We start from the raw sequence: 13,497 nt of genomic DNA on the forward strand, positions 1-13,497 counted from the left end.
GCTTGAGAGTATTTAAATATTTTTAATTGTATATATATTTCTATATATCAGCAATATGCCAATTGAACAAATTGTTGCTTTTAAACTTGCATCAGTAACTGAAAATATATTATATGATTTCAACAGGATTGTGGAATATAACAGACTTTTGACATAAAGAGGGTCAGGTATGAGAAACTCTTTATTTTCATGAATATGCATTTCATGCGAAACATTTGGTGTAGTTGATTAGTTAATCTTAATCAATCCACTTTTGTCAAAAATGCAAGTTAGTGTGAACAATATCAATAATAATTCAGCACAGGTCCAGTCACTTATGTTGAAGGACAGACGTAAATTGAAAAAAGATATGTTAATTAAAGGGGCAGTAAGCAATTTTGGAGAAAGCTTGTTTCTCTTTGTTGTTGTTTATGATTTTACTGCACTAACCGAGCCTTGAACCCGCAACCTCGGGAATAAGAAATGCTGTGCAATCTGCACACCACTATGCCAAAACCCTTGAGTTTTAGCATTATTCACTAGCAAGTCTCTTAACGTGTCGGGGAATGATGATATCAAACTGTACACGCATTGTTGTGGGGTGCAGTACACACCATTTCTTTTGTTTTCAATTTAGCAAACAAAGAACTGACAGATAGCTGAGCGTGAGGAAATATTCACAGAATTTTACATGAAGTGTATTGGATTAAGATCACTTAATACCCCTTTATGTACTTGTTCTTATACATTCGCTGATGATAGTAGTTTTGACATAGATAATTAAGACAACTGTTATTTGTTATTAACTCACAGAAGTAATCTGCCACCATGAGTACGGACGCAGAGATGGCCGTTTATGGCAAAGCTGCCATTTACCTCCGTAAGCCAGAGAAGGAGAGAATTGAGGCTCAAAACAAACCATTTGATGCCAAGGCTGCCTGCTATGTGGCCGATGCCAAAGAGCTGTACGTGAAGGGACAAATCATCAAGAAAGATGGTGGCAAAGTCACTGTCAAAGTCCTGGACACTCAGGAGGTTTGTATCACAAAGTCAGACTCAACTAGAAGTTAAATGTGATAATTTCTAATTGTGACCAATGTCATGTTGCAGGAGAGGACAGTTAAAGAAGATGACGTCACTCCAATGAACCCTCCCAAGTACGACAAAATTGAGGACATGGCCATGATGACCCATCTCAATGAAGCCTCTGTCCTGTATAATCTCAAAGAGCGTTATGCAGCATGGATGATCTACGTAAGACAATATTTCTTAAGAACTATGAGAAATACTGAAATTGAAAAACCATATAAAGAATTAACTGTTATATGTCAACAATCAATTTCAGACCTACTCTGGATTGTTCTGTGCCACCGTGAACCCCTATAAGTGGCTCCCAGTGTACGATGCTGAAGTTGTAAGTGCCTATAGAGGCAAGAAGCGTATGGAGGCTCCACCCCACATCTTCTCTGTCTCTGACAACGCTTTTCAGAACATGCTTACTGGTAGGTCCTTAACTTTACATTGCGGAATTTGTAATCATTTGAGGTTTCTGTTGCAGAAATACATAGTCAATTCATTGTTTTCTATTTTAACAGATAGGGAGAACCAGTCTGTTTTGATCACGTAAGTTTGACAAATGTTTGACTTTGTTTCACATCGTCAAATATCTCGATCAAATTCTTATAAGTCTGTGTTTATACCCAGTGGAGAATCTGGTGCTGGAAAGACTGTGAACACCAAGCGTGTCATCCAATACTTTGCAACAATCTCAGTGGGAGGAGATAAGAAGAAGCCAGAAGCTGGCAAAATTCAAGTATGTTATGATGACAAGATAGAGTAGTAGCAGTATAGAGTATGAAACCAGAAGGAAAGTCCTTTTCTGATTTCATTTCTAAACTTGGATTATAGGGTTCACTGGAGGATCAGATTATTGCAGCCAATCCCCTGCTGGAGGCCTACGGTAATGCCAAAACTGTGAGGAATGACAACTCGTCTCGTTTTGTAAGTATGGATTGATTTTTACAAAAGAAAATTCTTGTTAAACATTGGCTGTGTGGGAAGAATAACAATTCCTCTACTGTAAACAGGGTAAATTCATCAGAATTCATTTCGGCACAACTGGCAAACTGGCTAGTGCTGATATTGAGACATGTAAGTAACAATCCTCATAGAAAACAAAAGGCTGAAATTGAGAATTGGCCAGGTTGAGACTAATGAACAACATTCTTAGATCTGCTGGAGAAGTCAAGAGTAACATACCAGCTGTCTGATGAGAGAGGTTACCACATCTTCTACCAGATGATGACAAACCACATACCTGGGCTTATTGGTAAGCTAATAGAGTTGATACACAATTTTGAAACAGACTTTTTGTGAAAAACTGTATTGAATTTTTTACCCCTTCTTTGATTTTCAGACATGGCCCTCATCACAACCAACCCCTATGACTTCCCACTGATCAGCATGGGTCAGATCACTGTAGCCAGCATTGATGACAAAGTTGAGCTGGAAGCCACTGATGTGAGTGATCTTAATATTTTAACATGTTGCAAGCATTTGATGTGATATATAAAGTGATCTTTTCAATGCATATTCTAAAGTCCTGATGTTTTGTGGATTATTCTTCTGAACACAGAACGCTATTGATATCCTGGGCTTCACTGCTGAAGACAAGACAGGCATCTACAAGCTGACTGGTGCTGTGCTCCACCATGGTAACATGAAGTTCAAGCAGAAGCAGCGTGAGGAGCAGGCTGAGCCTGATGGCACAGAAGGCAAGTATTTATTTATTTTTAAGTATTTAAATTCTCAATCACACTGGCTTCTGTTCTATCATGAGGGACAATCACTGTCAAAATGGAATGTATTAACTGTGTATGATTAATGTATTTTCAGATGCTGATAAGGTTGCTTATTTGTTGGGTCTGAACTCTGCTGACATGCTGAAGGCTCTGTGCTATCCCAGAGTGAAGGTCGGAAATGAGTATGTCACCAAGGGACAGACTGTACCTCAGGTAAACATAAATTATTAATAGTGTTTTGAATTGAAACTGAATTCATGGTAGGTTCAGGAATTACAGTTGAACAGAGTTCATAAAAATGCAATGGCAGTGTTAAATTATTTCCTTCTTTGGGGGGTTGAACATTAAATGCTAATGTGCAGTAAATCTATTGTCATCAGAGATATCTATTTGAAAACAGTATGACAGCAGAACAGATTTCATTAAAATAAAAACTTCAATAGGGTTTAAACATTAAATGCTAGATGCACAATGTGCAATAAATCAAGTGTCATCAGAGACATAGTATATATATATATTATGATTGTTTGATTAATTTCTATCAGAAGAAGCTCAGGATAAAAGTAATACAGAATTTACAAAGCTGTCTAAAAATGTCATATTGTTTTCTGCAGGTGTCAAACTCAGTGACAGCCCTGGCCAAGTCTATCTATGAGAGGATGTTCTTGTGGATGGTTATCCGTATCAACCAGATGTTGGACACTAAGCAGCAAAGGAACTCTTACATTGGTGTCCTGGATATTGCTGGCTTTGAAATCTTTGATGTAAGTTTCATCCCCCACAACCCATCATTGAAATATGAGCAAGTCTTCCTTATTGCCTGTGAGGGTTTATGCTGACTATTTGTCCCCTCGCAGTTCAACACCTTGGAGCAGCTGTGCATCAACTTCACCAATGAGAAACTGCAACAGTTCTTCAACCACCACATGTTCGTCCTGGAGCAAGAGGAGTACAAGAAGGAGGGTATTATCTGGGAGTTCATTGACTTTGGCATGGACTTGGCTGCCTGCATTGAGCTGATTGAAAAGGTACACATACATTTGGGGATATTACTGTTTGTAATTCTGCTAAAGAATCTTGTCAAGTCATGATATACTGATATATTCTTTGCATTTTCATCAAGCCCATGGGCATCTTCTCCATCCTTGAAGAGGAGTGCATGTTCCCCAAAGCTACAGACACATCCTTCAAGAATAAGCTCTATGATCAGCATCTTGGCAAAAACAGAGCATTTGAGAAGCCAAAACCCGCCAAGGGCAAGGCTGAGGCCCACTTCTCCCTGGTGCACTATGCTGGTACTGTGGACTATAATATCTCTGGCTGGCTGGACAAGAACAAGGACCCACTGAATGAGTCTGTTCTGCAGCTGTACGCAAAGTCCTCAGTTAAACTGGTGGCTGTCCTGTATCCTCCTCCTGCTGCTGAGGGTATGATACTTAATTAACTTCAATAAATTAAAACATATTTGATGATTATATTGTTCTAACAAAATGTTTCTACTTCAAATTATCTAAAGATACTACCAAGAAGGGAGGCAAGAAGAAGGGTGGTTCTATGCAGACTGTGTCTTCACAGTTTAGGGTAAGCTTTAATATTGCAAACTGAGGAATAACATCACATCTCAGTTCATACACAAACTAAAATGTTAGATTTCATGACAAGACTTACTATTCTGTATCTATAGGAGAACTTGGGCAAGCTGATGACTAACTTGAGGAGCACCCATCCTCACTTTGTGCGCTGCCTGATTCCCAATGAGTCCAAGACTCCAGGTATGCATCATTTCAATTTAGTTTTTGCTGAATAGCTTGGTTTTGTTTTAATGGTTTATCTAATTTTGTGCAATTTCAAGAAGTTATGAAATGTCTTTACTACAGGTCTGATGGAGAACTTCCTGGTCATCCACCAGCTCAGGTGTAATGGTGTGCTGGAGGGTATCAGAATCTGCAGAAAAGGTTTCCCCAGCAGAATCCTTTATGCTGACTTTAAGCAGAGGTATCAATTAATTTATTTTGAACATTTACACTGTTTGAAACAAACTACAAAACAAAAACTCACAAACACCATTACTCCTCTCATAAAAGGTACAAGGTATTGAATGCCAGTGTCATCCCTGAGGGCCAGTTCATTGACAACAAGAAGGCTGCAGAGAAGCTGCTTGGATCAATTGATGTTAACCATGATGAGTACAAATTTGGACACACAAAGGTAAGACCCATGCATTCCTTGTTTAAATTCAGTATAATAATAAAAAGAATTGACACCTGCTTGGCTGTTAACTTGTAGTGTACTTCAAACTTTTTCATGTGGTTTAAATAATTTTGTCCAAAGTTTGACCACATGTAAAAATGAAATTATTAATCTGTGGTATAGATACAGAGCAGTCATCACATGGCTATTTATGAAATACCTTTTCCTTATGAGTCTTCAACGATTTGGGATACTTAAAAGTCTGTTTCTATTTTCTGTTTATTCAGGTGTTCTTCAAGGCTGGTCTGCTTGGTACCCTTGAGGAGATGAGAGATGACAAGCTGGCAACGCTGGTCACAATGACCCAGGCTCTCTGCCGTGCTTACCTCATGAGAAAGGAATTTGTGAAGATGACAGCAAGGAGGCATGTCTAAAACCAATAACTATGGACACAGTCATGGGGGTGGGGGGGGGGGGGTCAACAAATCAATTTAATTACAATTTTTATTTTGTCCACAGGGAAGCAGTCTATACCATCCAGTACAACGTCCGCTCATTCATGAATGTGAAACATTGGCCATGGATGAAAGTGTACTACAAGATCAAGCCTCTGCTGAAGACTGCTGAAACTGAGAAGGAGCTGGCTAACATGAAAGAGAACTATGATAAGATGACCACAGATTTGGCTACTGCCCTGGCCAAGAAGAAGGAACTGGAAGAGAAGATGGTGTCTCTTCTGCAGGAGAAGAATGATCTGCAGCTCCAAGTGGCATCCGTAAGTACACATCAGACTGACTGCTGTAACTTTGTGGATCAAAATTTGATGTGCTAACATTTCATGTGTACATACAATGACAGGAATCAGAGAATCTAAACGATGCTGAGGAAAGATGTGAGGGACTCATCAAGAGTAAGATTCAGATGGAGGCCAAACTCAAAGAAACAACTGAGAGACTGGAGGATGAAGAGGAAATCAATGCCGAGCTTACTGCCAAGAAGAGAAAGCTGGAGGATGAATGTTCTGAGCTTAAGAAGGATATTGATGATCTGGAGCTTACATTGGCCAAGGTGGAGAAGGAGAAACACGCCACTGAGAACAAGGTTTGTAAATATTAATATATCAAGCACATCAAATAAAATTAGGATTATTATCTGTTTAATAACAATAACTTGCATGGGAATATAGGTCAAGAACCTGACGGAGGAGATGGCATCTCAAGATGAGAGCATTGCTAAGCTGACCAAGGAGAAGAAAGCCCTTCAGGAGGCACATCAGCAGACTCTGGATGACCTCCAGGCTGAGGAAGACAAAGTCAACACTTTGACCAAGGCCAAGACCAAGCTTGAGCAGCAAGTCGATGATGTAAGTTTAAACTTACTCACTAAGGCTTATAAATCAAGACTTTTATTTTGAACAGGATAATTAAAAACTCCATGTGTCAATGTTCAGCTTGAGGGTTCTTTGGAACAAGAGAAGAAGCTGCGTATGGACCTTGAAAGAGCCAAGAGAAAGCTGGAGGGTGATCTGAAACTGGCCCAGGAATCCATCATGGATCTTGAGAATGACAAGCAGCAGTCGGACGAGAAACTGAAAAAGTAACTTCATTTAGTTTCCTTCCCCATTAAAATAACCATAATTATTCTAGACATTTTTAATAGCATGTATGAGTGCTTACTATGATTTTTGTCACTCTCACAGGAAGGACTTTGAAACCAGTCAACTCCTAAGCAAGATTGAGGATGAGCAGTCAATGGGCGCTCAGCTTCAGAAGAAGATCAAGGAGCTTCAGGTTATTGACATATTGTGTTACATATAACATTACCGCATGTTTTTAGTATGTTGTGTTTCATCATTGAAAGTTGACTGAAAGACAATGCATTTACATTTAACAGGCCCGTATTGAGGAACTGGAGGAGGAGATTGAGGCTGAGCGTGCAGCTCGTGCCAAGGTTGAGAAGCAGAGGGCTGATCTCTCCAGGGAACTGGAGGAGATCAGTGAGAGGCTGGAGGAGGCTGGTGGTGCCACTGCTGCTCAGATTGAGATGAACAAGAAGCGTGAGGCTGAGTTCCAGAAGCTCCGTCGTGACCTTGAGGAGTCCACTCTGCAGCATGAAGCCACTGCTGCCGCTCTTCGCAAGAAGCAGGCTGACAGCGTTGCTGAGCTGGGAGAGCAGATCGACAACCTCCAGCGTGTCAAGCAGAAGCTTGAAAAAGAAAAGAGTGAATACAAGATGGAGATTGACGACCTCTCCAGCAACATGGAGGCTGTTGCCAAAGCAAAGGTATATAATAAATTAAATAGTATAGTATTTAATGTAATGTAAATGTATATGATCTATACATGAAATAACATTATGGTTGATATACTTGTATAGCAAATAAAGTCGCTTTTCTGTTTAATTTTCCTCTCAAGGGAAATCTTGAAAAGATGTGCCGTACTCTTGAGGACCAACTTAGCGAAATTAAGACCAAGAATGATGAAAATGTCCGTCAAATCAATGACGTGGGTGCACAGAAAGCACGTCTCCTGACAGAAAATGGTATGTATCAGACAGTGTTAAACTACAGTGATCTTCAGTGTCTGACAGAGAAACTGAATATAAAGTAATGTGTGATCATTTTATCACACAAGGTGAATTTGGCCGTCAAATTGAAGAGAAGGAAGCTCTTGTCTCCCAGTTGACCAGAGGCAAACAGGCCTTCACACAACAGGTTGAGGAGCTGAAGAGACAAATTGAGGAGGAGGTTAAGGTAAGGAAAAGTTAAAAATGTCCTGGTATTTTTTTAAAAAGATTTAGATATTACGTACATTCAATTATATTTATCATATTAGGCCAAGAATGCTCTTGCCCATGGACTGCAATCAGCCCGCCATGACTGTGATCTGCTGAGGGAACAGTTTGAGGAGGAGCAGGAGGCCAAGGCTGAGCTGCAGCGTGGAATGTCCAAGGCCAACAGTGAGGTGGCTCAGTGGAGAACTAAGTATGAAACTGATGCTATCCAGCGCACTGAGGAGCTTGAAGAGTCCAAGTGAGTGAAATTCAAGTAGTTCAATTTCCTGATGTGTGGCATTACTTGTAGCTCAACAGAAAATGGCTGGGGTCAATATTAGCACATCCAATTTATTGAAACATTAAGTTATTTTCTTGTTATTTGTTAAGTAACACTTTGCTATGCAGCACCAATTTAGTGTTTATCTAAATTCTTTAATAATATACAAAAAATATAGTATCTGTAAAAATTACGAGGTATTTGTAAATTCAAGGTTTTCGTTAAGAGACAAATGTAATTTTTTTTATATTTCAAAAGGAAAAAGCTTGCCCAGCGTCTTCAGGAGGCTGAGGAACAGATCGAGGCTGTAAACTCCAAGTGTGCATCTCTGGAGAAAACCAAACAGAGGCTCCAGAGTGAGGTTGAGGACCTCATGATAGATGTTGAGAGGGCTAATGGGCTGGCTGCTAACCTGGACAAGAAGCAGAGGAACTTTGACAAGGTGGCTTCGTCGTAAAATTCATTTAATTTTTTGGGGACTTTTTTATTTCTACATATCAAACTGAACAGTATAAATTGTGTCATTCAGGTTTTGGCAGAGTGGAAACAAAAGCACGAGGAGGGTCAGTCAGAACTTGAAGGAGCTCAGAAGGAGGCTCGTTCTCTTGGCACTGAGCTGTTCAAGATGAAGAACTCTTATGAGGAATCTCTGGATCAGCTGGAGACCATGAAGCGTGAAAACAAGAACTTGCAACGTGAGTTCCTACCCGAATTTGTCAGCAATTATAATTCAATTAGATTGTATTCAACATATGTCTGTATGTGTTAAAATAAAGTATTCATATTTTATATTTTAAGGCTTGATTATATTCAACACATGTGTTTCTCTGCAGAGGAGATCTCTGATCTGACTGAACAGATTGGTGAGACTGGCAAAAGCATCCATGAGCTGGAAAAGACCAAGAAGCAGGTGGAGACAGAGAAAGCTGAGATCCAGACAGCTCTTGAGGAAGCAGAGGTTCATTTTAACATATTTTCCAAAGAATAAATAAAATACAAATTGTGGAAAAATACTGTAAATTGGTATGAAAAGTCTGAAGGCGAAGATTATTTTTTTTACATATTGATATATTCAGGGAACTCTGGAACATGAAGAGTCCAAGATCCTGCGTGTCCAGCTGGAACTCAACCAGATCAAGGGTGAGGTGGACAGGAAGCTGGCAGAAAAAGATGAGGAGATGGAGCAGATCAAGAGAAACAGTCAGAGGGTGATTGACTCCATGCAGAGCACTCTGGATTCTGAGGTCAGGAGCAGGAACGACGCCCTGAGAATCAAGAAGAAGATGGAGGGAGACCTGAATGAGATGGAGATTCAGCTCAGCCATGCCAATCGCCAGGCTGCTGAGTCCCAGAAGCAGCTGAGGAATGTGCAGGCACAGCTGAAGGTATTGTTAAACATAGAAACGTTGTAAATACTACAGAGTAGTGGGTGAACCTTTATTATGGTGTTCATGTGAATATTGTCTTGATATTCTTTTCCCTAGGATGCTCAACTGCACCTTGACGATGCTGTCAGAGCCCAGGATGACCTCAAGGAACAAGCTGCTATGGTGGATCGCAGGAACGGTCTCATGGTGGCTGAAATTGATGAACTTAGAGCTGCTCTGGAACAGACAGAGAGAGGTCGCAAAATCGCTGAACAGGAACTAGTGGATGCCAGTGAGCGTGTTGGACTTCTGCACTCTCAGGTGAACAATACAATTATTATTTCCTATAATTAATAAATAAAATGAGTTTTAAAATAACATAGAAATCAAGCATTTGGTGACATTAATGACTCAATGTTTTCCTCTTTTAGAACACAAGCCTTCTGAACACCAAGAAGAAGCTTGAGACTGACCTGGTCCAGATCCAGAGTGAAGTTGATGACACTGTTCAGGAAGCAAGGAATGCAGAGGACAAGGCTAAGAAGGCCATCACTGATGTAGGCTTACATTTCCTATCACTATTGCACTCCTGCTAAAATGTGCTTTTTTCATGACACTTCTAATTTAAACTTTATGCTTGGTAGGCCGCAATGATGGCAGAAGAGCTGAAGAAGGAGCAGGATACGAGCGCTCACCTGGAGAGGATGAAGAAGAACCTGGAGGTCGCTGTTAAGGACCTGCAGCACCGTCTGGATGAGGCTGAGAACCTGGCTATGAAGGGCGGCAAGAAGCAGCTCCAGAAACTGGAGTCTAGGGTAAGACAGTCAGGTCACAAATTTACACAGATGAACAAAGGTAAGGAAACATAAAAATCACCTGTATCCTAATCACTAAATACATTTTGTGGTTTTCTCAAGGTGCGTGAGCTGGAGACAGAAGTTGAGGCTGAGCAGAGACGTGGAGCAGATGCTGTTAAGGGTGTCCGCAAATACGAGAGGAGAGTGAAAGAACTCACCTATCAGGTATATTCTCATATTCAAATCATATAGTACAAATTAATTCTAATACTTTACTTTAATCAAAATATGAAAATGTATGTATTTTCTACAACAGACTGAGGAGGACAAGAAAAACGTTACCAGGCTGCAGGACCTGGTTGACAAGTTGCAGCTCAAGGTGAAGGCCTACAAGAGGCAGGCTGAGGAAGCGGTAAGGGCAACATGTTTATTTTTTTTAAACAATATAAAACTTGATACTATGTCATATTTCATGTAAAATACATCTCCTGGTCTGAACAATTAAACATTTTACTATGAAATGTATTCTAGGAGGAGCAGGCCAATGTTCACCTGTCGAAGTGCAGGAAGGTCCAACATGAGCTGGAGGAGGCTGAGGAGCGTGCTGACATCGCAGAGTCCCAGGTCAATAAGCTGAGAGCCAAGAGCCGTGACTCTGGCAAGGTAAATACACAATTCTTTAAATTTATCAAATACAAATTTTACCTTAATTATGTGGGAAACTTGCAAATGTGTTTGAAATTAACCTGATCAAAACCTTATCTTTGTTTGTGTTTGTTAGGGGAAAGAGGCAACTGAGTAATGCACCCTGGCAGATCACCTGTTTCAATTCATATACAACACGAAATCTGCTAGTAAAATAAAATATTTACCCATTGATAATAAATTGTTGTTTATATGCTTATTTTCATCTTCCTATTTTTTTGTCCATCCATTTGTGAAGAGGGACCTCTGCTCTGCGCTACCCTTTTAACAAAAAATAATTTTCCCTTTAAAAGAGTTAATTAGCGGAGTCTTTTCTTTCCTGTCCTCGGTCTGGATGGGAAAGGAAAACTGGAAAACGCTGAGTGTCAAACTCTGTCCAGGTTGTGAAAACCCTTGACAAAGACTTGAGATACTGGGCTCAATAAATTAAACAGACTTTACCTTGGATTAGTGACAACCCACAAATCACATTTGGACAGAACATATACATTACATTGTTCACACCTGAATAAACATTACCTACAAAAGTTAAAAAAAACTTTGAAATGGTTGGCACAAAATCACTGGATCAATAACTGATTAATAATTATTTATAAAAAATAGAGGAAGTAATGAAGTGGTTGAGAGATATTTGAGCAAGATTTGACAATTTCCCAAGTCAACCTTTACCTTAATGGTCTCAAAGGGACAGGGTTTAACTTGCTAACTGTAAAACAGTTCGAACTCATGGTAGCTACTGATCTTTTCCCAGTGGATATACAACATTATAGAAGTGGCATAACAGTTACACACACAGAGAGAGAGAGAGAGAGAGAGAGAGAGAGAGAGAGAGAGGTGTCTCACCTTGTTAGTCACATCCGTTTCCGATGAAAATAAATCCTCAATTGCAGGATTAGATGCGAAAAGCAGCAGATGATATTAATGGTGATATGGCTATGCTCTGATTTACACACACCAGCCGCTCGAACACATTTTACCATTACGCTCATGGCATGACAGTCTGTTCATTTAAAATAGAAAGGTACTTTCATCGTATATTGCATTAATGGACAGAATATATAGAGAGAGATTTCTCACCTTGTTTGTCACACTGTTTCTGGATGAAAAATAAATCTTGAATAGCCGGAATAGATGCGAAAAGCAACAGATAATATTCCTGGTGAAATGATGCTATGCTCCGACTTACACACACCAGCAGCATTGAACACATTCTGAAAGCAACCAAACCAATAGATTCATATGTGAAACCATCAGTGTCTTGTCCTATTCCCAAGATTGTAATATCCAAACAAGGGCTTTTAAATACATCTGTATATACAGTATATTTTATTATTAACAAGCTTTGTTTAACATCTAACAATGTACCCCCTTTGAAATTGCTTCAATGCTGGTACATATTTTTAACCATCTCACTTTCAGTCTAACATTATACAGGCTCTGCTAGTTAGCTGCCACATAGCTTGGATAGCTAAAGTAGCAAACATTTAATGTTGACCACAAACTGAGCCTAACTAGCTAGCTAGCTAAAATGAAAATAATGGAAAAAATAACCGTCATAAAAGTGAAATAAGCTTGGTCGCAATAGTTTAAAAACGTATATTGACATTAGTCAAATATATGAATTGGCACATATGAGTAGTTTGTTGTTGTTTAGCCTACCGCTGAGGTCTTCGCGCGTTTGGGTTTCAAACTCTCACGCATGCGCACTGAACCGATGGAGCACCGCTGTGAAGCCTGAAGCGCAGTTGAGGAAACACCCGGATGTACTATTTAATGCTGCCTTCCATTGTAACTCGGAACTCGGCACTCGGAACTCGGAGGTTGGGTTTATCGTTCCAGTAACGTCTCGGAACTCGGAATTATGACCTCCGAGTCGGACATTGCAACTGGAACGCCCCTGCAAGTCGGAATTCCACCTCGGGAGGTCGGGGAAAAAATCACCACCCCGACTTCCGTGGTTGGAGATCCGAGTTCCGAGGTACAATGGAACGCAGCAACGTCCATGGGAAACGCATCTCGACGGTAAATAGAATAGAATAGAATAGAATAGAAAACTGTATTCATCCCGCTCCTGGAAATTCACCTGTGGCAGCTGCACAGTATCACAAAGGGTAGCAAAAATACAATTAAAAATACAGGAACAAAACTGTTTTCAAAAAGAGATGTACATATATATAGAGTGCAAAAGTAATGTGCAGTGGGTTGAAAATAATAAATATTAGGATTATTCGTATTAATAAATTTGTATAAATATATGCGTATTTAACGGAAGTATACTATACATGGACTGGTACTGAAAAAAAGAGTATTACATTAAATATGGTCATTATGGAGTCTGACAAATGTCGGGATGAAGGACCTGTGGTAGCGCTCCGTCTTGCATTGGGGCGTGCAGCAGTCTGTTGCTGAAGGAGCTGCTTAAGGCTCCTACAGTCTCGTGGAGGGGGTGAGAGGGAACGTCCTCCTCTCACCCACCTCCTCAATTGGGTCCAGAGGGCAGTCCAGGACTGAGCCGTCTCTCCTGTCCAGCCTACTCAGTCTCTCTCTGTCCCTCTCAGTGCTTCCACAGCCCCAACAGACCACTGCATAGCAAATTGCAGATGCCA

The 13,497-nt window shown here is 40.2% G+C and overlaps 1 protein-coding gene and 1 long non-coding RNA gene across 2 annotated transcripts; one reads left to right on the top strand and one right to left on the bottom strand.

The window, feature by feature from the left end:
* The first annotated feature begins 127 nt into the window (after positions 1 to 127).
* Positions 128 to 11,090, top strand: LOC118315114 (myosin heavy chain, fast skeletal muscle-like). Its single transcript, XM_047333020.1, has 40 exons — positions 128 to 167; positions 793 to 1,014; positions 1,090 to 1,233; positions 1,325 to 1,481; positions 1,575 to 1,602; positions 1,684 to 1,792; positions 1,888 to 1,980; positions 2,067 to 2,130; positions 2,210 to 2,308; positions 2,396 to 2,499; positions 2,615 to 2,753; positions 2,875 to 2,993; positions 3,395 to 3,544; positions 3,638 to 3,808; positions 3,904 to 4,207; positions 4,297 to 4,361; positions 4,465 to 4,552; positions 4,658 to 4,775; positions 4,865 to 4,988; positions 5,258 to 5,394; positions 5,490 to 5,745; positions 5,829 to 6,071; positions 6,157 to 6,333; positions 6,421 to 6,566; positions 6,670 to 6,760; positions 6,864 to 7,253; positions 7,385 to 7,511; positions 7,604 to 7,722; positions 7,805 to 8,001; positions 8,281 to 8,464; positions 8,552 to 8,717; positions 8,856 to 8,980; positions 9,099 to 9,407; positions 9,507 to 9,710; positions 9,821 to 9,946; positions 10,034 to 10,204; positions 10,307 to 10,411; positions 10,503 to 10,598; positions 10,718 to 10,849; positions 10,968 to 11,090. The coding sequence occupies exons 2-40, from the start codon at positions 808 to 810 to the stop codon at positions 10,986 to 10,988; spliced, it is 5,805 nt and encodes a 1,934-aa protein (XP_047188976.1). The 5' UTR covers positions 128 to 167; positions 793 to 807; the 3' UTR covers positions 10,989 to 11,090.
* On the bottom strand, positions 8,477 to 12,904 carry LOC124850103. The gene is made up of 2 exons (XR_007030944.1): positions 12,551 to 12,904; positions 8,477 to 12,102 (listed from the first exon to the last, which is right to left on the bottom strand). It is a non-coding gene; the product is annotated as an uncharacterized LOC124850103 (long non-coding RNA).
* Between the last annotated feature and the right edge of the window lie 593 nt (positions 12,905 to 13,497).

This window comes from Scophthalmus maximus, chromosome 7, assembly GCF_022379125.1.
Source record: "Scophthalmus maximus strain ysfricsl-2021 chromosome 7, ASM2237912v1, whole genome shotgun sequence".
NCBI lineage: Eukaryota > Metazoa > Chordata > Actinopteri > Pleuronectiformes > Scophthalmidae > Scophthalmus > Scophthalmus maximus.

Coding starts and splice junctions, on each gene's coding strand:
- LOC118315114 (XM_047333020.1), top strand. CDS start 808: ATGAGTACGGACGCAGAGATGGCCGTTTATGGCAAAGCTGCCATTTAC. Junction 4,208..4,296: donor TCCTCCTCCTGCTGCTGAGG/GTATGATACTTA, acceptor AATTATCTAAAG/ATACTACCAAGAAGGGAGGC. Junction 6,072..6,156: donor AACACGCCACTGAGAACAAG/GTTTGTAAATAT, acceptor ATGGGAATATAG/GTCAAGAACCTGACGGAGGA.